The sequence below is a fragment of the Protomyctophum parallelum genome (assembly GCF_964188405.1).
Source record: "Protomyctophum parallelum genome assembly, chromosome: 7".
Lineage (NCBI taxonomy): Eukaryota > Metazoa > Chordata > Actinopteri > Myctophiformes > Myctophidae > Protomyctophum > Protomyctophum parallelum.
Genome location: NC_139705.1, coordinates 27,485,291 through 27,510,784, shown reverse-complemented (window position 1 = coordinate 27,510,784; position 25,494 = coordinate 27,485,291). Strand labels below are relative to the sequence as shown.

The 25,494-nt window shown below is 41.5% G+C and overlaps 2 protein-coding genes across 4 annotated transcripts; both read left to right on the top strand.

Moving 5' to 3' along the window:
* Positions 1-2,112: 2,112 nt before the first annotated feature.
* On the top strand, positions 2,113-15,310 carry LOC310861086 (tumor protein D54-like). 2 transcript variants are annotated; one of them, XM_083768383.1, is made up of 9 exons: positions 2,113-2,221; positions 3,358-3,482; positions 4,013-4,161; positions 6,603-6,650; positions 8,245-8,346; positions 10,434-10,460; positions 12,135-12,161; positions 13,326-13,374; positions 13,690-15,310. In XM_083768383.1, exons 1-9 carry the CDS (start codon positions 2,206-2,208, stop codon positions 13,744-13,746), a joined length of 600 nt encoding a protein of 199 aa, XP_083624509.1. In that variant the 5' UTR covers positions 2,113-2,205; the 3' UTR covers positions 13,747-15,310. The 2 variants fall into 2 exon arrangements, with proteins under 2 accessions (XP_083624509.1, XP_083624510.1); XM_083768384.1 differs by lacking the exon at positions 12,135-12,161.
* Positions 15,311-18,054: 2,744 nt separating this feature from the next.
* LOC310862259 (pancreatic progenitor cell differentiation and proliferation factor-like) lies at positions 18,055-23,018 on the top strand. Of its 2 annotated transcripts, none has more exons than XM_083770071.1 (5): positions 18,055-18,221; positions 20,560-20,661; positions 20,794-20,871; positions 21,006-21,099; positions 21,982-23,018. In XM_083770071.1, the coding sequence occupies exons 2-5, from the start codon at positions 20,607-20,609 to the stop codon at positions 22,151-22,153; spliced, it is 399 nt and encodes a 132-aa protein (XP_083626197.1). In that variant the 5' UTR covers positions 18,055-18,221; positions 20,560-20,606; the 3' UTR covers positions 22,154-23,018. The 2 variants fall into 2 exon arrangements, with proteins under 2 accessions (XP_083626197.1, XP_083626198.1); XM_083770072.1 differs by lacking the exon at positions 18,055-18,221 and adding an exon at positions 19,585-20,405.
* Positions 23,019-25,494: the final 2,476 nt, after the last annotated feature.

Genomic DNA, 25,494 nt, shown 5'->3' with positions numbered 1-25,494 from the left:
TGTGAAATTGCCATGAATCCCTTCTCTTTGCCACTTTGTTTCATGGCTGCTAATAATGTGTTTAAATGGTTTACATAAAAGGGTGGGCCGCTTACCGCATGCCCACCCTGCTCTAGTGACGGTATGGGTGATTGACCCCTGTAACCCCTGATAAAAAACAAACAAACATACTGTATATGTTACCTGGCTGTCAGCTGTTTCATTGACATACTGGATGATAATATTAATGTTCTACAGTCATAGTTAATGCAACAAGGCTCCTTTTCTACCGGCGGTTTGAACCGGTTCCGTTCCTCTTTTTTTCTTCCCCACGCCCCCCCACGGTTCAGATTCCTTAAAATTGTTTCAGAACTGGAACCAAAACAATACTTCTTCTTGTCCTGAAGTGGGAACCAAAGTGTGTTGTGTCACTATTCAGGTTGGAAGATGTGAAAATAAAAATAAAGAACGGAACCAGTTCTTGGACCAAAGTTCTTTAGGTGGAAAAGGGGCCTCTAATTGATCAATGATCAGGAAACAGCTCCATGAAAAATATCTCGAGACAGCATATAGTGTAACTATAGTGAAATGGTTATATGATTTTTTATTTGGACCATAATTTATTTCACTACTTTTGTCATGTTTCAAAATGATGACTGGCTATAACATTTCAATGGTATGGTGACGTTGTTGTGGTAATGTGGCCATTAAATTTTGCGGTGCATGGTTTAATGGTTTCTAAATAGAAAAAAGAAAAAAAAGGTTGCTTGTACTGTACATACACTCTTAGGCCTACAGTATATATGACGTGTAAATCTTGAACCTTTTATGTTGTAGCATGGTAACTGTATGTGTGTCTGAAAGAAAAAATAAATGGATCTGATTTACTGTTGTTGAATAAATGTTCCTGAACATTTGGGCCTGTGTCGCTGTTGTCAATTCAAATTCAAATTCAAAGCAGCTGTATTGGCACGAGAAGAATACGTTTACATTGCCAAAAAGCAAGTGTCAAATGTTATTTTGTGTATTTTACACAGCTAACGTTATAGTGCACACAGTGTTTCATTATAGCCAGCAGATGGAGACAAATAACTTCTTATCTTGTTGAGAGTCCATCACATAATGTGTGCTTGTACAGTCTGTAGTGTAAGCTATTGATTGATTGATTGAATACTTAACAGTTTGCAGATTTAAAACCCAAGAAAGCACTATGGCTTGTTTGTTTCCATTGGGGGTCCTTCATATTAAATGAATCTTGATTCATTACTTAAAAACGATTGCGATTTAGGATTACAGAAAATGTCAAGTGGGGAGAAAGAAAACTTCTCGTATCTCGTTATGTTCTATTGAATTATATGTATTGACAGTACAAAATGTGTTTTTGTATAATAATACAATAGGCCTACTCATCTTAATCCTTTCCTCATTATCATATTATTTGGCATCAACATAATGCAGCAGTAATGTGAATTGTATTTAAAGTTTTTCTTTTTAACCCTATCTGCATTCTGACCATACAAACATCACTTTACAATTCACTTAATTAATTTACTGTTCAAACTTAACCTCGCGTCACCAGGATTTAATTTAGTTCAAACTGAATTATCTAGCTTAGCTGGAGAGACAGGGTCCTCATCTGGCAAATGGCAGAAGAGCTGGGCAGTCAGTCATGGGGCCGGGGCAGAGCCAAAACTAAAATAAAAAGTTATTAAAAAAAGTGTCTTTTTTGGGCCGGTGAAAGACCACAAATGCCAGGGCTGATTTTCTGTGCCAGATCCGTCCCTGGAATCTGGACAGTCTCCAGGCTGGAGATGCTGGCAGTGGCAGCCGCAGCCTGCTGCATCATGGCACCATGGCTGCCTGGCACCGACGGTCCTGTAGAGACATTCTCTCCAGTCTCCAGCAAAGCCTTTGGAGCACGTGTAGAAACAGAGTGACAGACGTGGACAATTCAATACTATTCATAACTGAATTACATAATATCTCAGTAGAGTTATGTGGAAGTTATGGTACGCCCGCGGCCCTACTCTATGCGTACGCCCCAAGTTACCCACACAATAATATCATCATCCTCAGTTGTGAAAAGACTACAAAATGCGTCGCACCTGGGCACCGGTGAGTGACGTCATCAAGTGTCATCATCAACATCATCAGCGTCCTTGTGTTAAGCTGCGTGAAACTAGCCTGCTGCTCTGTGTTAGCTTGTTTTAAACTATCTCTGACAATATGCACAGGCAACAAGGTAAGACCTTTAGGAATGATTCCCGATGCTGGAGGAGTATGAAATGCTGCCCGTTTCCAAATGAAAACGCTATAGTTGTGTCTGTAATATGAGCTTTGTGTGTGTGCGTGTTTATAGCCTACTGTGAGAGTTGCTGTGTGTGTGTGTGTGTGTGTGTGTGTGTGTGTGTGCAACTGTAGATGCTGAGTCCATTTAGCCGCAACAGGTACAAGATGGAGAACTATCTATCTGTCAGGACTCAGCACTATGGACAGAGACAAGTTTACATATAATAATGAATCATTATCATAAATTATACTATGAACAGCAACATGTTTACATATTATAATAATGAATAAATTATACTATGAACAGCAACATGTTTACATATTATAATAGTAAATGAATAATTATCATACATTATACTATGGACAGACGATGTTTAGTATAATAATGAATCATTATCAGCGACACATGTTGGACTCGTGATCATTTCAATAATTATTACAGGAAAATAATGATTGCAGGATAGGTGGGCACTATAGAGACGTATATGGGCACCTCAATGTAAAATTGGGTATTTTAATTTGTCAAAATTAAATACAATATTTGAAAAATGGTCTCAAGTTGCTGTGAAGGTACACGGTACATCATTATCAGACTTGATTTTATCATTCCACTTATTGCTTATGCCCCAACATGACTGGATATACAGGTTTGTAGCAATTTGAAGCAGCTGTAGATGTATACTTTACTTTAACATTTCATATATATATATATATATATATATATATATATATATATATATATTGGAAGTTATATATATTATTTTTTTGGAAAAGATAAATAGGTTCCCGCCTATGCTGGCTGTTACCCTATGGGCAGCTGAAGTCATGTTTGCATCTGCATTCTTGCTTTTACATAACAGCTGTCACGATCATGAAGTTTTAGTTGATTTGTCATACAAATGATCGTGATTGGCATTCGAACATAATGGAAGATAATAAATAAATAAAACATGCATTTCTATTCGCCTTGTTTAGGTTTCGTAAACAAAATTGCACGGGGCAAATAACTACTGAGATATTATGTAATTCAGTTATGAATAGTATTTAATTGTCCACATCTGTTTTTTTACACATGCTCTTTTTTTTAAGGCTTTGCTGGAGAGAATGTCTCTACTGGACCATCAATGAATTTCAGCACTCGACCCATAGATGACGGCTTACCCCCCGGGCTTACAGAGGAGGAGTTGGACGATCTGAGAATTGAATTATTAAAGGTCTGGATTCATAGTTTTCATTTTCCTCCAGAGAACACTGTTGTGTTCAACGATATTGTATACTATATCGTTGCTGTCACGTCAAATGTGAAATGGTTGTCACTTGTCATGGACAACCATTTGATGAAATTTAGCCTCTGAGACCCTAAGCCAAAGATTATTTTGTCGTAGAAGGTTTTGTCTTGGTACCATTAGGAGAGATATAACAGGCAACGATCAAAACAATCTGATCAATAACAATTCTTCGACATTCTCTAATTGTGTAGATGTCTTGTAAATTAAGTCATGCAGATGTTTAACAACTATTTGGTTACCAACTCTCCATTTAGCTTGGGACCACCTGGAACCCCTCAAGGAACACTGGTTGAAAACCACCTCACTAAAGCATCAAATGTAGCACATCTCAAGCTTCTACTTGTGCTATTTTTTTACTTTCTTCCTAAATGAGTATAAATAAAGTAAAAAAGTATCATGTCAATTATCTGTTATGCTATTAGGACATGTCAAATGTGTTAATTTGCCCTACACAGACTGAGGATGAGATTCAGACTCTGCGACAAGTTCTTTTGGCCAAAGAGAAATATGCGTCGGACATCAAGAGACAGCTGGGTTTGAGTCCGCTCAGCAACCTCAAGCAGAACCTGTCTAAAGGCTGGCAGGACGTCCAGACATCAACCCCGTGAGTACAGGATGTTTTTAACACATTATTATATGGTTGAAGGCCATTCACACTGAGCACTATAACATTTAGTTTTAAAATGTGTTTTGAGTCAAGTGAATGGCATAGTTCACACAAACTATAAACAATACAATGGTGAACCATATAGTTATAGTAGGCTACTCTGTGAGTCTGTGTAAATTGCGCTTTAGACCAGAGTATGATTTTCTATATTTGTATAGAAATTCTATATCTTTGAAAACAAATCATTTTACACATTTCTCTGAAATAAATCCAATAATGTAGAAACTGTTATGACCAACTGAAATAACTTGTTGCAATACTCTAGTATGGTCTTTTAGTTTTTTCATAAGTTAACGCCCTACTGATAATTCATACTACAACCTCACGCAGAAGCACCGAAGTAGCAGATCTACACGCTAGAAACGCGGCGTTGAGCTTGTAGATCTGCTCCTTTTTTTATTTTGGTTTAAAATTTAAACTGTTTCGGACATAAGAGGTCTCCACCCGACTGAGACGATATGACGAGTCTTGAGACAACTTCCTATCATTTGGCACAACTATGAAACCTAATTAACACCCCGGGGGTTATTTAATCCATTAAATCATAGCACCCAGCGATTTATAGCAGCGGAGCACATTTAGCAACGGGAGGTATGATTAATTCTAACGCAACTAGCGAAGGGACCGCGATGGGCCGTCTAACACATAATCTTTTCTTAGAATTGGAAGGAATGATTTAGATCAAGAGTTATTCACGTTTTAAGATTTTCGAATCTCGTCGGCTAAAATGGGCCTGTGGAGCGATGCGATCGGTTTTGATATCAATAATCTCTGTCCTTTTGATCAATCTCCGTCCTGAGCGCTGGGCGTTACTAATTGAGAACTTCGTTCTGTGTGCTCAGGGTGTTAAACATGCATGTATATCTCTGCTGTCAGGAAGAAACCACCTAACTCCAAAATGTTTTTTCAGGAAATAAAAAATATAAAATTGTCAGGAAATTAAGAAAACCTTATATACTGCCTTTAGGGCCTTATCAAAGTTGGTGTTGTGACTTTATATATTCTCAATTACTTCCATGAGAGGTGGTGGAGCAGACTTGAGGGTCCAAGAGGTTTTGTCTCAAGCGTTTTTTACTACTTTCCATTGGTTCAATATTTTCGAAACGACACACAGACGTAAAGGGTGTTCAATAGCACTGATTGATTCAAAAAAAGAAAAATCTAAAACCCCCAAAATGGAGTTATGAAGTTTCCTCCCGACAGCAACGATAGGCCTATATTATTTTCAGACTTGGTTTTAATTAGACTTCCATTTGTAGTGGCCAGAAAGCAGGTATAAGCTGCCAATCTGAATTTGGCTCTAGTGCAGTGGTTTTCAACCTCCATATCAAGGTAAATTATTTATTTGGCGTTTGAGCCACGGGCCATCCTTTGGTGACATTTAGCCTCTCAGACCCTAATATATGTTTTTCAGATGATGGTACAGATTTATAAATATATGTTGTGTGTGTGTTGGTCTTTTCTGCCTTTATTGATAGTTTCAAGTGGAGATTGACAGGAAAGAGAGAGAGAAGGGGAGAGACATGCAGCAAAGGTCGTCATGAGCGGGACTTGAACACGTGACACTGTCAGGCCAGAGCCTATATGTGGCATGCGCCTGGACCTCTAGGCCAACGGGCACCCAATGGGCAAATCTTTATCAAAATAACAATTCTTCTACATTCTCTAATTTTGTAGTCTTCTTGTAAAATGAAGCAATACAGATGTTAAAATGTTTAACCGAGAGGGACCATTTGGTTAGTGACTCCATTATTTAGCTGGGGACCACCTGGGACCAGTGTTGTTTTTGGCAGTCAGTCTCTTGAATAGTTTTCATTTAGTTTTAGTCACCTGGAATGACTTAGAATTAGTCTAGTTTTAGTCGACTAAATATCATAGGATTTTAGTCGACTAAATGTACAGTTTATTTAGTCAAACAAAATGTATTTTGGCGGTTCTTGGTGACGTCTTAATGACTGTTTTTACACTTGCTGAAAATAGCTGATCTACAAGCTCACAACGCGTTGTGAGCTTGTGGATCTGCTATTTTCAGCATGGAACCAATTGTAAAATGACTTGTAGTGGAGCTCTTGTCCACTAGGCCCTTCCTGACATTTTAGTCTAGTTTTTATTTGTTCACAAAATTGTCAGTATATGTAGTCTTAGTTTTAGTCATCATATAGCTTAGTTTTCATTTGGTTTTCATTTAGTTTGTCAGTGAAAATATTTCGTCTTAGTTTTAGTCGACGAAATCAACACTGCCTGGGACCACTGGTGGAAAACCACTGCCCTAGTGCAATAGGGTTACATTACATAACCACATGCGTGGCTGTCTGTCATGGTCACTGTAAGTGTTGCTAATCCTCTGACTGTGCATGTTGTTCTGTTTCTTTCCGCAGATATATCACAGCCTCTGCCACGTTGGACGACATCAGTCGCTCTGAGGCGTGAGTAGTAGTGAAGTATTTAATGTTCTACTGAAACACTGTATAAGGTATAATAATAATAATGATGATGATGTTCCCTTGGAGCGTTGTTGTCTGTTCTGTTCCACTCACATGTTGAAGAGGGAGGCAGCTCTTGTTTGGGACACTGATGGGATTCTCCAGATCAATTAGGATCAGTGAACCTGTTAATAGCCTGACTTAAGGCAGTGTGTGAGACTGCACTGCAGGCAGCGTGAGACAGTGCAGATTGTTTGTCTGAAACGCAAGATGGCAGCGTGGTTCTCATGACCACATGTTATTGACAGGCGAGACAGCATCTTGTGATTTACACCTCTCGGATTCAGAGTGTATATATATGTTATAGCTGCTTGTGTAACACCCAACATTCATATTCAGGGTCTGCTGCGTGGGAAGACACAAGGCAAACATCTAATGTATAAAAGTGTGTCGTAATGGCTTATTTTACACTTGGTTGCATGCTGAAAAATCTACAAACTTTAGTTATTGTCTCCACCAGGCCGAAGGCATGGGGGGAGAGTATGTTTTGCACTCCGTCCGTGTGTTTGTCCGTCCGTGTGTCCGTCCGTGTGTCTGTGAGCAGCTAATCTCCGGCACCGTTAACCCGGTCCATGCCAAATTTTGCACACACACTCCCTGGATGCCAACGATGAACCTCTGCCCCAAACTTTCCAGAACGGCCTGTTATAGCGCCACCAGGAGGCCGCTTTGTGCAAAACAAGTTTTTGCACAGTATACCTACAGATTTTGTCCAAACATCACGCAAATTGGTACACAGTCTCTCTAGAGCCATTCAACGAAACCGGTCTTTCAGATTTCTCAGACTTCATCCTGATTGGTTAAGATTGGCTTCCAAAGTTCACAGGAGTGCTCAGTTTCAAACAAAATGCTGCAAATCATGAACACATCGCGTGATTTCCGTGAAATTGTGCACGCACATTCCCACTAGGCCGAGGACGAAATGCCACATGAACAATTTCAACTCAGCCTCAAGGTGGCGCTATAACTGGCCGAAAAGTGTTTTTACCTCTAACTGCACGGATCTGTGGATAACTTTGTATGCCAACTCCCTAGAGGCCAAGGAAAAACCTTTGCCTGGAATTTTTCACATCTGCTCTTTATAGCGCCACCAGGAGGCCGACATATGTAAAACACATTTTCTATTATTACTTTACTTATCCAAATTTCACGCAAATCGGTACACATGATCTCCATAGTCATGTGATCAAGACAGGTTTGTTTGATTTCTCATATTCCATCCTGATTGGCCACGATTGGCTCCTACAGTTTTCAGGAGTAGCCCGCTTTGTACAAATCGCCACAACTCCTCAACGCAGCGTCCGATTGCGATTAAACTGTGCACGCATATTCCCACTAGGCTGAGGAAGAAATCCTGGTGGAGACCTGTGCCCAGAAGGGCACTTTTTCTAGTACTGGAACTGTTCTCCACTAGTCCCTCCCTGATTATTTTTTTTTTATGTCGTTTTTATTTGCTTTTCATCAGTTGGAAAAAAAACATTTTTCGTCATAGTTTTAGTTGAGGAAATGAGCTGTGGTTTCAATGGCTCTACTGCAGGTACAAGAGGACCCAGGAGACCTTCTCCCAGGTGGGTCAGGTGACCTCCGCTGCTCTGTCCAGTGTGGGTATGGCCCTCACCAGGAGACTGGCAGAGATGAGGTAACGGCCGTCATACTTCACTTCACAACACTGTCCTTAATGTTGTTCTCCTTCATACTTCACTTCACAACACTCTGCTTAGGGCAGATTCACACCGTTTGATTCAAACTGTTCCCGAACAGAGCCATCTAATAGTAGAGTTACGATATTGAGGGGGCAGAAACCGAGCACTCGAGCGCTGTTAATGCAGCCTGAACTGAGCCGAGTTGGAAATACATTGTTTTCAACAAGGGTGGCGCAAACAAGAGCTATTTTAAGCATTTGTGCAACATGACAACTATTTTAAAGTATTGTACAGTAACAACTAAAGTCCCTTTTACACAATCAGTGCCGGAAGTCCTTCAAAATAGGAGCTCTGGGCTGCCGGAAAGACATGGCCGCTTTTACTCTGAAACCCACGACCCGGAAACAATCCGCTAAATAAGTGTGCTTTACATTGCTAGCTTACATTGCTATCGTTTTAATTTATACGATATATAATCCAAAAAGCGTTCATATTTTGCGGGAGAGACGGATGAGGAGCAGAAATGAAGCGCCAGTATATCGATCAGTTCAAAACCACGGAGAGCGCCCTGGATTAGGAGAGACGAGTCATTATTTCTGCCGTGCTAACAGCTAAGTGAACGGTAAGCTAATATGACTGTAAGCTAAAATTCAGAATATTCCTCTCTCGCCCGGTATCATTGAAGATGCGCTAGGACGTCTACAGACGTCCTACGGACGCGTCGATTGGGACCCCTAGGACGTGTGGACACGTCCTACGGACGGAAACGGTTAATGTTTATGTTGCACTATTGCTACAAAACAATCTAAAATAAAGCGATTTAAGATCATTAAAGCTGGGCTGTTGCCTGAGTCCAATGCATTTCTGCCTACTTCCGGTCCAGGTCTATGTAGGAGACTAGTCTATGTAGGAGACAGAGTCTATATCTAAGGCTCTGTTCCTGAATACGATTGCCTGGTCCCCCTACTGGCCAAGATTCACATTGAAAAATACAAGAGCACGCACATCCACTAACTATAAACACCAGGTGCAGCTGGGCAGAGGTAAATAATAGAAAAGACAATAAGGTCTGCACACTGGACTAAGCTCCAAAGCTTAAAAAAGCCTTCAGACCATCATCGTCTGAAGAGCCGTGAGGCTCGAAACGTCATGTCGACTTTGGTCTAAGGAACCTTCAATACACTTTTTTTAAAGCTTTGGAGCTTATAGTCCAGTGTGCGGACGTTATTTTCACATTGGCCTTGAGTCTTCCGCCACCCAAGTACACGACTACACTTCATTCAACTGTATTCAATGCTTTCACATTGCATCGATCCATATCCGAGTACACCTCAATCGGTTCCGAGACTACCTCCATGCCGTGCCCGGGAACGGTTGGGTGATCCCTCCCAGGAACGGTACGCAGCATTCACACTAACCACAACATCTGCCAAGTAGTCCCGCGTGCGCACCCGGGACCGTAGTGTGAATCTGGCCTGAATGTTCTTCTCCTTCATACTTCTCTCTTACTGTTCTTGATGCCTTCATCTTTTCTCCATCCCCACCCTGTGTCGATGAATTTTCATTTTCATTTTCATTTGTTGCCTCAAATTGTAACCGTAGAGCAGATAGATTTCTGTGAACTTCATGTTCTCTAGTTGTGTGGTAATATAATTATCCTTTATGCTGATATGCAAGAAAAGAGAAAAGGTCACCGCATTCCTAGAGAAGGTCATAGACAGGAACGCATTCAGTAAAACAATGTAGGGGAAAAATATGTAGTTTTTTGTGTAGAATCGGGAAATCAGTTTGGCTTTCCTCCTGGTGTTTCTGTGTTTATTTCTCCTAATAACACTACATTTGGGCAGACTGAGAGATTATATAGATACACAATGAACCTAATCCCACACACCACACCAACATTAAACGTAATCCAATCACCACGCACCCCACCAGTACATCTGAGCTTAACGCAACAATAGCTTTCCAGTTGACCAGTCTCTGCTGCCCTCTGAACTTCTGTGAACACGCACTCTGTGATGACATCGTGTGTGTGTGTGTGAGCTAACCTGTGTTTTTTATCTTAACCCCACAATGTGAACAGAGCTCTGCCGCTCCCCAGCCCACCCCGGTAAGACACTTTCGTTAAGTGGTAAGACCAATTTAGTCTCATTGGAATGGTGTGTGGGCACTTTGTTTGAAGAGCACTTTGCATGGGTTTTTAATTATCATGAAGTGTGTATTCCACTTTGCAGTGTCTGGGTTTGGGTTTAAAGGAGAATAACGGATTAACAGTTTTCTTGCCTTAATCTGATATTATATTCAACGACGAGTGGGTACATGTGACAAATTACATAACATTTTACACAAGATTTTTTTTTAATATCTGTCATTTCATAATGTCGGAATACTCTCCACAGAGTTTTGTCCCAAATGGGCTGCCTTAAAAGACGGCCCACCTCCTAGACATGTATTTTTATTTTATTGTCTCCACCAGGCCGAAGGCATGTGGGGAGAGTATGTTTTGCACTCCGTCCGTCCGTGTGTCCGTGTGTGTGTCCGTGAACAGCTAATCTCGGCCACCGTTAACCCGGTCGATGCCATATTTTGCACACACACTCCCTGGATGCCAACCATGAACCTCTGCCCCAAACTTTCCAGAACGGCCTGTTATAGCGCCACCAGGAGGCCGCTTTGTGCAAAACAAGTTTTTCAATGCCATATTTTGCACACACACTCCCTGGATGCCAACCATGAACCTCTGCCCCAAACTTTCCAGAACGGCCTGTTATAGCGCCACCAGGAGGCCGCTTTGTGCAAAACACGTTTTTGCACAGTACACCTACAGATTTTGTCCAAACATCACGCAAATTGGTACACAGTCTCTCTAGAGCCATTCAACGAAACGGGTCTTTCAGATTTATCAGACTCCATCCTGATTGGTTAAGATTGGCTTCCAAAGTTCACAGGAGTGCTCAGTTTCAAACAAAATGCTGCAAATCATGAACACATCGCGTGATTTCCGTGAAATTGTGCACCCACATTCCCACTAGGCCGAGGACGAAATGCCACATGAACAATTTCAACTCAGCCTCAAGGTGGCGCTATAACTGGCCAAAAAGTGTTTTTACCTCTAACTGCACGGATCTGTGGATAACCTGGTGGAGACCTGTGCCCGGAAGGGCACTTTTTCTAGTTATTATTATTATTGCCTCTGGTTATTATTATATACCACTGGTTAATGGATATAATGACCTCAGATTAAGACCAGAAAGGGGCTTGTCCGTAATTATTTTGGTTAAAACAAAAGTGCTTTAAAATGTTAGTGTTTGTTCAGTATCTGGGGTCCACCTGTCTCTCCAGCTATTTTATAAATACAAAAGTATTTAGTTTTCAGGTGGGTTATTTTCATACAGTCACGAGAGAGAAGTTTTATGTTCGAGTTCCAATTTTGTTGGATCATGTTTGTTTCACTCGTTTATCCTGTGTGAGTTCTCTCTTCTGATTGAATAGAAGAAGTGTTCTTCAACAAACACACTATAGCAATGTTTTATGTGGGAATGTAGAGCTAATTAACACTTAACGCAACAAAAGAATATCACATAAAAAGATCCACTGTTGGTTAATTATCATTCTAAGATTTATGAAACCAACTGAAAGGTATTGTTTCTGAAATGTCTGACGGGACTAACCTACATGATGCTCAATGTCAAATCTCCTTTATCCTTCTGACTTTAACTCTCTGAATCTAAAATCTAAACCCTCCTCTCTCCCCTGTCCTCCCCTACACCGCTGACACACACAGTCACGCCATAAGTGTGCCTACTATGAGGTAAAGGCTTATGATGGTTTGCTTCTGCTGATGCTGTTCTATGGTTTGGTAGTTACTGTATGTTGTTCACGTAGGGATGTCGGTCTGTACTGTACATCAAAGTTGTTCTCAACCTTTTCAGGCCACGACACCCCAAAATAATCCTATTTATATTGAACTGGGGACCCCCACAAAATATGTGAACTGGGGAGTGGGACCCCCCACCCTGATAAGCACTTGGAATTGTAGGGGTTGAAAATGTAGTTTGATTCGGTTCCACAGATACATTTGTGAAAATGGCAGGTCTGCACATTCACAACGCGCCCTCGCAGAGGCGTTGTGAGCTTGTAGATCGACTATTTTAAAAATGTTTGACTTTAATATTTTTAGGTGTTTAAAAGGTCTTATAAGTCCTTTATATTGTCACTTCACTGTCATCTGGAGACTCTCCAAAATCAGACTGAGAACCACTGCCGTACATTATGTGCTTCACAACCAGTGGTCCTTGAGGCTTCCAGGGAATCGTGGCATTGGTCCAACCTCCCTTTAGTCCGACCATTACTAACACTATCCCTAACCTCACAGGAAGCCACGGGTGATTTGTAACCCGCGGTATGGGTGATTTGTAACCCGCAGCACAGGTCGGACTAACGGGAGGTCTGACTTAAGGGGACTCCCCTGTGGTCCCCAGTTAAATGATGGAGAATTGGTAACCAAATGGACCCTTTTAGATGTTTAAACTCTTGATTTATTTTGCATGATACTGTTGTATGCGATGAATTATAAAATTACGTTTCGTTGCTGTAATATTATTAATTGATTAATTGAAAGAATCTCTGAGAAATTGATGGTTGCAGACCACCCTGTAGCAACAGTTTGAACATTTTACGGCATACTATTATTGGCATACTATTGGGCTGTAAATCAGATCTGGTTGTAACTGACATGCCCACCAATTACTGTGCATAGAGGTGGTTGACCAAACAAGTGCATCTTTGGGAAAGGCGAAGCTAATGATGCTTTCAGTGTTTTTATTGTACTTGTAAGTAGCAATAATGCCATTTGCCAATAGAAGAGGCTCTTCAACTTGCTTCAAGACATATTTTTATGATTCTAGGTAACTGATCTTTAATATTGTATTTGTTACCTCGGCTAAATGTAATTTATGTTCATGTTTGCCTTTAGACATTCCTCTACATTCAAGTCTTTTGAAGAAATGGTTGGCGGTGTGAAGGTGAGTTTTCCGAGTCTGAATATTGTCACTGTCAGGTGAAAAACATGTTTAAAACGTTACCTTTCAGGAAAATATAGATGGATACAATGCACTTGCAGTCACAAGTTAATACTTTGTAAACAAACACAAAATGTTCTAAAATAGTGAAAATAACCGATGTACAGTACAAGCTCACAACGCGTCGTAGATGTAGTAGGGCTACTTTCCACAACACTTGGGGAAGTAGGGTGTAAATGTACAAAGCATAAAACGTTGAAATATGGACTGAGAAGGTTTTGTTAAGTCGTTGTCTTCTGTGCTGCTGTTCACTTCCAGGAGAAGGTGACGGGTGGTGGTGGTGGAGCAAATACTTCAGGTTTCTACATGTCCTAACTTCTCAACATGGACCCTTCTGATGTAGACCCACACATCTGGCTTTTCATAACTTTTAAAAATCCTAGCACTGATGTATTTTTCTGAATGTAAAAAGTAAAAACATGAAGTTTTGTTGTGCAAAATTGCTGTGAACTATTTATCAGTAAATCCTTTCAAAAACGTATTTTTCTTTTGCATGTTGCTTAACCACTTAAATCTACCGGTACTTAAAAACTATGTTTTATGTCGTACTGAAAATGACCTATTTTATGGCAGAATATTCTGATAATGTGTGTGGATTGTTGGACTAATATGACATGGCCAGAACAGGGATGCTATGCTAGGGCTAGCATACAGTATTTGAAAGTGCTGTTCCGCAATAATTGTGACAAGTAACGATGCCTGCCAATGTGCTTTAAAAGCTGCTGCTAAACTCTGGCCTGACTCCCTCCATATCTTCAGGTCTCTTTGATTTGCTCTCATATTTACTGAAACACTATTTAACCCAGTGTTAGAGTAGCAGATCTACTAGTTCAACTACAATTACTTTAAATCTTTGCAATTATTTTTCCCGTCACATAATTGGGTTGCTTGGACCAAATTTAAGCTACTTCACTACATTATCTAAGCTTGAACAGTAGAGAGGTGATTATAATTTTGTCAACGTTACATTGGCATAGCCAGGTAATTCAGTTGAAAGTGAACATTGATTTAAAGTATGCCGCTAACTAGGAGTGTGCAAGTTTGCCCAGACGCACTGAAGTATCATACTAAGGCCCTCATTTATCAACCGTGCGCACGCCAAAATATGGGCGCACGCCGAAATTACCGACATTTTCGGCATTTAACATTTCCGGCAAAGCTTGAAATTGAACGTGACAACGTTCAAAACCCACGTCTGCTCGGCAGCTGTCGTACGCTTTGTCCTCACCTGTTTTTCTGTCTTAGAACAGCGGAGCAGCATTGTTTGGCCAGCTGAGAGGCTGTCACAGGCATTTAAACATATGTTTTCACTCCTAAAATGTTAATATAAAACGGTATGTGTATGTAAAAAACAAAAGAGACATTTCCAACTTTACAAGTAATTAAAATCGCGCAATTAAAAACAATATAACATGTTTACAATGTATTAGTTTGTGCTTAATCAAACAGTGCTTTACTGGCCTTGTTATGCGAGCGCACTTGTGAGATGATTTTGGAGCGCATGCGGTGATGCGGCATATGTGATTATGATATTATTTAAAAAAAGGCATAAATGGACTGCACGCCTTTATTTCCAAGTGACAATGACAAGCATACAGCTTGCCTATTTGTAGTAAGTACTAGCAGGCTACAGGCGCAAGGGGCTTAATCATTCACCATTTAAATAAGTGCTTAGACAGGTTTTGACAGTTCAGATAAAAGCGAGATCATTGTCGGGGGAGGACGGGACCGCGGCGTGCGTCGCCAATACATACCAGCACACATGCAAGCAAGCCTTCATCCATATGTTTATGATTCGTTCATCAATGATCAAATCACTACATAAACGTTGATTATGACTGCCTTGACGACATGATAGCCTATCTCTCATGCAGGCATCACTGAGTCACCCACAGGACTTTAATATCACAGCAGTGCGCAGTCTCACGCCTTCGCCGTGCACTGTGCACGAATGGGTAAAATTAATATAGGCCAGCCCAAACGTATTCCATTCATGGCGATGCGATGTCGATGTGTCATGTAGGTGCGTGCGTGGACATGACAGCAAGGCAAGCGAGGTGAGAGGGAAACAGAAAGGGTAGGCCTACAACTTTATTTAATTCATGCAGGTGTTCGTTGTTTATTTATTTAACACACCAGTTAGTTGGGCTTGCAAGTTGTGTGTGTGTGAGTGAGAGGGGGAGGGGGGGGTGAGGCGGGCAGAAAGGCACGGTAACCATGGTTTCCAGATCGTATAGCAGTGGTTCAGGTCGCAAAAACGAGGGCGAGGCATGATTTCTTAGGGCATGCCAGATCAAATTCAGCCGTGACATTTATTAACGTGAGAACGAAATTAAGGAAGGATCAGCTGTTTGCGATCACTTTATAAATGCCGTGGCGACGTGGGTGTACTACGAAACCTGCACTCGAATCTGTGGCACATTTTACACTCGATTGATAAATGAGGGCCTAAGTCTGGACAAAATGTCAATATTGTATCAGAACTTGCCAAGTTCTGATACAATATTGATTTTTTTTACACTGCCGCGTGACGCGGTGCGATTCTGGCTGCATTTACACCAAGTTCAACTTGGTGTAAATGACCACCTCCTGGGGATATGAGAGAATTTTACACTTGTTTCTTTCTTTCTTATTTTGGAGTGCCCTCCTGGCTATATATAGGCCTAGAGGTTTAATGTTTGTTTTGTCACTAACACAAACATTAAATGCCATTAACAATGAACAGAGTTTAATGTTTGTTTTGTCTGTCACTGAGCATTGGCATTATGCATGTTAGGTTGGTAAAGTGCCCCTCACTTCACACGGGTGTGATTTCTTTTCAATTATTAAAGGTAATCTTTCTCTTCATGTAGCCTAGTCCACTCTAACCTTAGACCCACTCTAACCTTAGACCGTTTTACCAGATTAAAAAAACGTCCCACAGAACAGAATGAAATCCTAATATACGTTCAAAATGACAAGAAAACGTGTTCCCTGACCGGGAATCGAACCCGGGCCGCGGCGGTGAGAGCGCCGAATCCTAACCACTAGACCACCAGGGAGTGGTGCTAGCCTATGGGGCGTTTTCTCTTAATAAACCTCGCATGTGATTTGCGGATGTCGCTTCACAATGTTAAGGGGAGAGTCTTATTGGCTCAAATAAATATTTTCCCCTCAAATGTTGAATGGAGAGGAATGATCGTTTTTCCTTTTAAGAGGGAAATCCCATTGGCTTCGCCCCCTAGCGTTAAACATTCAGAAAGCTACTCTATCCGAAACCAGTTGACCACCTTTTTTCATTAAAGACCACCCGTTTTTCATCTGCCTTTGCAATGCATATTAGCCTACTGGGCTAGCCTAAGATTTAGACTCGTAGATATTTTTTAATGAAAATGTCAGAATCGATAATATAGCCATAATAGCCTACATACGATCGAGACTCGAGAGTCTACGCGAGGCTACGTTTGATATGCATCAGTCCACAACGGACCGCCATCCATCATCCATGCCATCATCTCTGGAACCCCAATCTATTCTACACTGTCTGTAAACATCCTCCGTATGATTAGCCTCGGAAACCCAGACGTTAGTCAGTGACAGGTAGGCCTAGGCCTAGGCTATAAAGTGTGACAGTCTGTCAAATCACCACAGAGTGTAATTCGTTTTTGCAGTATAAATCCATCAAGTTATTTTTCAGAAAGGATTGGAAGAAGAAGAGAAGGGATCAGACTAGAGAGAGTAAAGACAATTTAAAAATCACACCTGCGTGAAGTGAGGGGCGCTATGTATCATCTTTTATGACGTAATTATCAGACAAAACAAACTTAATTATCTTCATTGTCAATGGCATTTAATGTTTGTGTTGGGGACAAAAGGACGTAAATTTCCCTTAATTGTCAATGGCATTTTTTATGTAAACAAACATTAAAAGTCCATAGACTTGGCTGGTGACAGGGGATTTATAATTATACTCTAACAAACATTAAAAGTCCATAGACTTGGCTGCCACCTGACGTAATTTCAGAAAGCCATGCATTGGAAGGGCTATAGCGCCCCTAAAAAAATAAACATAAGGTGCAAAAGTGGTAGGTAGGCCTAGTATAGGCTACATAGTGGCAGACCACGTAGGCCTGTGTAAACAGTACACTTGGTCATGCTGAAAGGAACAGCAAGTGCAAACGCGTGTCCAAGCTGGGGTGTGTGTGTGTGTGTGTGTGTGTGTGTGTGTGTGTGTGTGTGTGTGTGTGTGTGTGTGTGTGTGTGTGTGTCACCCACTGGGTGTCACCAAACACGTTTTGTCTGTTCGACCTGTCCGTCTCTCTCTCTCTATCTCCCCCCTCTGGCTCTGCCCTCATGTCGACGTGTCACCTCCCCCATGGTGACAGCAGTGTCCTGTCACCCATGGGTGTCACCGCACAGACATGTCCCCTCCCCCTGGTGGTGACAGCAGTGTCCTGTCACCCATGGGTGTCACCGCACAGACATGTCCCCTCCCCCTGGTGGTGACAGCAGTGTCCTGTCACCCATGGGTGTCACCGCACAGACATGTCCCCTCCCCCTGGTGGTGACAGCAGTGCCCTGTCACCCATGGGTGTCACCGGTGTGCTCCAGCCCGTATATAAAGCTGCCCGGGTGTCCTCCTCATTGCTTTAAGAAGTTCATGTCACTCACGTCACCCTGACCGACCGAGAGAGAGAGAACTTTGACCACAAGACTCTTTATATCCACTAAATGGGCAATAATAATAATTAATTATCATTATTGGCTTCACCAACTTTGGTGTCATCATCATTCCTTCAACTCATTAAAAGGTAAGTCTGAAATATTATAGAAATGTATGTACATTATGTCACATTATCAGCCTAACGTTATTAGTATATAAAAGTATTAGCCTAGCCACAGACTAGTGTAATATAGGTAGACAGTATGTGACCTAATTGGATTTTAGCTCTAAAATATTATAGGATCGTATGTAGCCTACACTAGTATGTCAAGTTATCAGCCTTTAATGTTATTAGTAGGCCATATAAACGTATTAGCCAGAGTGTAATATTGGCTATTATACCTAATTCATATTGGACTGAATACAGTTGAGACTAAGATATTATAGAAACGTGACATAGTATGTACATGTAAAGTCATTAGCCTATGCCAGGTTATGCCACCTTTGCAATACACTGATACAGTATGTCTTTCTCCTTAAGTTTTTTGTAATTTATTTTATTTTTGCACTATAGGCTATTGTGCCCTCACTGCATTGTGTTTTGCATGTAAAGTATGTAGGCGAGCGGTAGAATGCATTTGGGGATGTATATACCTCTATGTAGCAGAGTGGCTCACAATCTGCAGCCTGATGTCCTCAAAAGTAATCTCCCCCGAGTCACAGGGATATATGCCTTTGGCTTAGTGGTTAAGATGTTGACTTTCTGTGTTTGATTCCCGGGTGTTGCGTCTTTGTATGCATTCTATGTGCTGTAGGTCTAGTGCAGATCTATGTATTCTACTGCATGTACAGTAGGTCCAGCGCAGGCCGGTATTATGCTCTAATCTCAGTCCATCTGGAGGTTACATAATATGTAGAGGTCTGGTGTGGTGTGTGCCTATTCTGTCTGGAGGTTAGGTACAGGTAGGTCTGGCTTCAGAACAGCTCATGCTAGACGGGTAAGAGCCTCCCCTACAATAATATATATTTTTACTGAAGAGCTAGAGAGTTATTATTAGTACCTATTATTATTATTATTATTATTATTATTACTGAACTGTATTGTCGGTACACATATCGGTATGGAACATGCAACTACTCGCAACCATAATATCCCCAATGGCAGTTGCAAGGAGTTGCATTAAAGGACAACTTCACTTTTCAACATCTTCATATAATAGGTCCTCACTCCTCACTAATAAATAATCATGATAAAATGGCACAATTATTTTCCTACTCAGGCTGTGTCTCATAGGAGGACTGTGGGCAGTTCAGAAACCCGTCCACCAGTGACATCATTTTTTTTAACAAAAAAAATGTATTATCGTGAGAACGATGGCTTCCATTTTCGCATTGCAACTTTTCAGGACTAGAAAGCCTGCAGTTTCTATTACCTTGAATTCCCCATCGATGATGTCACTGGTGGACAGGTTTCTGAACTGCCCACAGCTCTCCTATGAGACACAGACCGAGTGGGAAGAAAGTGTGCCATAGTGCAAGGCCATCGGGGGGCCATGGCGAGGCTGTGGAACCTATCGCATAGTTTTAACTCCCGCATGTAACATCATGGTCAAGAAAACAATGTTTTGGGCGTGACATTATACTGGCAAAATAAATATATTAATATATATTAATAATAAGAAAATAAGTATTAATTTCAGAATTCATTGTATTAGATGCAGGCCTACACTATATGTGTGGCTCAAGTTGTCAACAGCATGTCTATACAAAACGTTGTGTGCGTGCGACATCAAGTGCATGCTCCTTCAGGCCGGAGACCTCAGCATCGTCAGACATGGCAAGGGGTGATCCAAGGGGAAAAGGTTGGGGTCTGTCGGTCAGCGGTCAGTATATCAGGTTGCCAGGCACTAGGTGGACACGGCCTATTCCAAGTATTTGAGTCAGTTGAAACCAGATCCGGGCAGCGGCAGCTGCAGGTCATTGGAATAGAGGACGCTGACCCATTACGCCAGCTTTTCTCTGAATTGGCCACATCTTCTGTGAATGCTGTCTGTCTGGCTTTGACATTGACTCTGTCCGTCACGTTTTCTTGTCTCAGGTCTATATTACGCCATAACTCCAATCTACAGTACCTATCTTATTCTATCTTATATCTTACACCTAAGACAGTTTTTTTTGTGGCTTTTGCCTTCATTTTATATTTTTTATGGAGGGACAGACAGTAGGCTGACAGGAAATGGGGAGAGAGATGGGGGGGAAGACATGCAGTAAAAGGCCGTCGGGATCGGGAGTCGAACCCGCGGCACACTGCCAGACTGGATTACCAACCAAGGTGCCTGTACCGCTGAGCCACGGCCCAGGCCTTTTGCTATCATTTTAACATTTTTATGGTTTTGCTTATCTTTTTTCTTTCTCTCTCTTTTTGCTTTTTACATGCATAAAAAATAATTAAGCTTTATATGTCTGTTTTTTCCCCTTCCTCCCAGGTTGAACCGTTTCCCATCGTTGAGCAAATCCTCCACCGTCTGACAAAATGGCATCAATTCCATCCAGTGGTTCCCTCATCGCCACGCACGATTACTACAGAAGTGAGTGATGCTCGCGGTTCAGAATGATTCTTCCTTCCTGAGCTCTAGACTGGTTTTAGTTTTCAACAAGCCTTTCTGTCCGTGTTCTCCCCTTATCCTTAACATTGATGAATTTAAATGTATTTGTTCCAGGGAGAGTCGGGTCCACTTCTAGTAACACCTCCTGTGGAAGCGCCGAGTACTCGGGAGAGGTCATTCCACACCCCCCAGGTAAAGATCGATTGATTTAAATCTGTACTAAAAGGATTCCCTCCCATATGAATACCTTGTACCTTAACCATACCATCTCCCTGACAGTCACTTTGTACCTTAACCATCTCCCCGTCTGTCTGCGTTCTCAACAGGTCTGCCCCGACAGGACTCCGGTCACTGGTGGTCCTCTTTTTTCTTCCCCAAAGGCAACATGCCGGGCGGCATTCAGAACGGACCTGACTCTATGTGAGTAAAGTAAAAAAACATCGCACCCGTGTGAAGTGAGGGGCACTCTTATCATCATCATGCATCATCTCATACTGGCCAATCAGAATGCATGTTGCCCCTGATTGGTTAGCTGACTTGCTCGTTTACATATGACGTACATTTTCCCTTCAACGTCAATGGCGTTTAATGTTTTGATGTTTATTTTACGTCATATTTAGCAGAATTTTGACCAAATTTCTCCGTTCATTCTCAATGGCAAATCTTGAGACGTGTGGGGATAGAGCCCCGCGCCGAGCGGTGGATTCGATGTGCTCCAAACAAACATTAAACTCCATAGACTTGTGCTCTAAAGTGCTCTAATCAAACATTGTAATATCCTGGCAAAAGATTTATGTCATAAGTGCTCTAAAAACAAACATTAGAAATCCCATAGACTTGGCTGCCATGACGTACTCTTCAACAGCCACGTATCGGAGGGGCTAGCGGCCCTTTAAAAAAAGACCCCAGAATCCTGGTCACTAAAACTCCTGGTCACTAAACTGCCTCCCCCTGGCCTGATGGAGGGGAAAGGAACTGGTTGGAATAACGTGTTCCTTCCACGCGCTACGTCCAACCAGGGAAACTCCCCCCTGTCAGGTGTAAAGGAGTAACTTGGACACTCGGGCATGAAGGAAGCATGAGTTCAAGTCCGTTGCTCTCCCCTTGTCCCCCATATATGGGGACTAGGTTGGTGGAGGGTGTGTAGAGCCCAGGATCACATTAGATGATTGACACAGGGGTGAAAAATGGGTTACAAAATCGTGGGATAAAAAATATATTACAAAATAAATAAAGGACCCCATTGGGATCTCCTGACGTCCTCTCTGACTGACTGTCATGTACGTGCATGTCCCCTTTCAGAAACGGATCCTACACAGTGGTCAACGGCCAGGTGACGTGTATCGCCCGGGAGATGGTCAAGCAGCAGCGAAGGCAGAGTGAGTGCAGTGACAGCAGCGGGAAGTTTGAGACGAGCACCGTGCAGCCGTCGTCCCCACCGCCAACAACGCCGACCGCCGCCTCCTCCTCCTAGAGATGACTCCTTAGTCCTTCCTCCTCCTCCTCACTGCCTGTATCTTCAGTCTCTCCAATCAGGGGTCATCAATAGGTCCGTACACGGACAAATGTGTCCGCGGGGCAAAGACTCGGTCTTGGCCCGTGGCACTTCTTATTTTGATGACAAGACCCAATTACTGAAGGCCAAGTCTACAAGTTTTTTTTACAAGACCACAGCAGGACTGTTACATTCACACTCAAACTGTGTTTCTGTGGCGCCACTTGCCATCCGTCAGTTAACCTCATAAAGGTCCCCCCCCCCCCATATATATATATATATATATATAATATATATTTTATTATTTTAAGTGAGGAAGACCATACTGTGGGTCTGCTCTCTTATACTCGCAAAGGTTAAACATCACACAGAATATAAAGCCTACTTTGTGAGCTGTGTCGCTCGCCGAGAATAGCCAACCTACGAAAGCTGGCGAGTGAGCTTTGTTTGCAGGTGATGGGCTATTTTTGACGTGTGCGTTGCATCGTCTGGCTTTAAGCCACTACAGAGAGGAGTGGATGTATTGTACATTAGATGTATTCTTCTTAACAGAAGCACTTCTTGTCTGCACTGTGATGTTATGTTATATTGTATTAACATACATACTCTATTGGACAAAATTACATCTTATTCACAACAAAAGTTACACACAACACGGCTTTAAATCAGCCGTCGTCCACTCTACAGACTGTATATATGGCACGCCTGTAGAGAATGTTAGTTATTGTATATTATCTTTTTTTGTCATGACCAAACTTATGAATTGAATGTATGTGTTTTACTGTTTTGTGTTTTTGTTATATAACAGTTTTTGTTACTGTCAAATAAAGGTTTGCAGTCAGTACTCATATGTTTGCATTGTATTTATTTTATTTTGTATTTTATTGACCTCCCATTACTGCTGTAAATTGATTTTACTGGTTGGGAGAAGGCTGTAGGAATTAATGGACACATTCATGTACCATGAGCAGAACTATACTGTTTTACAACTATAAGAATAGCAGCTTGCTTGCTACATTTAGGCTACATATAAATAAGCTGCTAAGCTTTCATGTTCATGAATCGATGAATTGAGTATGAAAGACCCCAATGGCAACAAGGCAAGCCAATAGGCTGCCGCTTGTATTGAACGGTACTTTCCTGTGCTTCTTTCTGCAAACTGTAAAAGTATTCAATCAATCAATCAATCCATTGAAACTGGGTACCTTAATGTTTTCATATTTCTTTCAAGCATAAAATAAAATGGCAGTATACTTTGAAAATAACAATATAACAAAATATAATCTTTCAGAAATGTTCAGGAGTGTGGGTGTATGGGAGTTTTCTCTATCCCTCTATCACTAAACATGGGTGAAATTCACCCGAACACCTGCCTGTAGAATAAACCAGGGATGTGGTCAGGGAAACAGACCTGCCTTCAATGATGTAACTGAGCATTATGAAGGTATACTGAAAGACCCACCAACCTCAGTCATCAGCAACATTATGAAATTTACAAAATTATAATTGTCCGGGTGAAATTCACCCGTGTTTAGTCTTCTAGGGTTAAAACTGTTTTGTTGCAAGTTTTGGCATTGGTTTGGGCCTAAGACTAACAATTTCAGATGACTAAATAGCCTTAGGACTAAAACTAAATGGTTTATTCAAAAGATAAGACTAAATCAGAATTTGCTGTCAAAATCAACACTGCATTGTATGAAAATGCAGGTGTTGTAGTCTCACAGTGATCTCTAGCTCTGAACATCATTCGCCTAACAAGGCAGACAGATGCATGACTATTCTTAAATGAATGTGATATACATTATACGAGCATCCATGTTACAGGGTCAGCGTCTCCTGCCTAGGGGTCATGCATCGCCATGCCGGCTTGTGGTGGACATTTTCGTCAAATTCCATTTTTGCCACGGACATACAAAATGACTGGACAATAATTTGACCAGAAACACACAAAGAGCTATAGCCCTGAATGACCATAATAGCCAGGTCTGTAACTCTGATAGTGTATAAATGTATATTTATACATTTATACACTCTCAGAGTTATCAAGGGGGTCCTTGCAACTAAAACTAGTTGCCAGTTGGACTTGCCATAGTGTAGTATTGACGTGTTGTAGTAAATCAGTGTCATAGATATTCTGATGAAATCCTGGAGACTTGACATTCAGCATCTTATGAAGGCCACGTCTTTGCCACGGACACATTTTGTCCGTGTACGGACATATATTGATGACCCCTGGCCTCCTCCTGCCCATCGTTATTTTAATCCCAAACCTTAATTTAGTCCCCAGTTGAGCTGAGCACATGCAAGTGCATGTGCTAGCAGACCTGCTTGACAATTCGAGATATCAATTTGCCGGCACAGCATGCTCAGTCATATTACTGCAGGCCTATGGCTATTTTTAACATAGCTTCTCATGCAACGTCTAAATGAGAGCTCGACTGCTCCATCTGTTTGAGCAAGAGAATACAAATATAAATGAGTATTTGACACAAATACGTGCAGTATCGTCTCTGAGGGTGGAAACCTCGATCACTTGTTCACTTCAAATAAAGAAATCAGACCAGGCAAGTGGTGCAACAGCACCCCCTATTGGTACTCTAAACATCGGGACATAGTCACATAGGTTAGGCGTTAGGACATAGGGACAAAGCTGTTCCTTGGAGTGGTTGCACCACTCAAAAATAGCAAGAGTAGCAGATCTACAAGCTCGACACGATGTAGTATGATCAACTAGAAACAACACAATAAGTTATTATGGCGGATTTCATGACATGAAATGCAGCTCAAGGTGCTTTACAGAACAATTATATGCTATAGCAGTGACACAACACAATAAAATGGGCCTGAACCACTTCTTCAACTCTCATAGTAGACCAGTGCTACTCAACCCGCAGCCCCTGCTCAATGTACTGTATCTGTGGCCCGTCATGGTTATAACAAATATAATTTGTTATTTTCATTGTTTTGAACAAGATAGTATTGTTTGTTCCAATAGACACTTTCTCTTATATGATGTCAGCTGAATATTAACCACTTATTCACCTGTGATAATCTTTTCATTACATGTGTTTTTGTTCATTGAGGTTTGGCCTTATACTGTAGAATATGGAAATGTGGCTGTTACAAAATACATTTTCAGAATTTTCAAAATAATACTGACATTTTTTGCTTGCAGCCCTTGGACTTTTGGGATCTTGCTGAGTGGCCCCTGAGCCATCTTAAATTGAGTATAGCCTGCTTATTTGACCCGGTTTGGTTTGGGATTGAGGTGCGCTCTTTCTTCCCTCTACACACCTATTCTCTTTACCCAAAATAGCTGA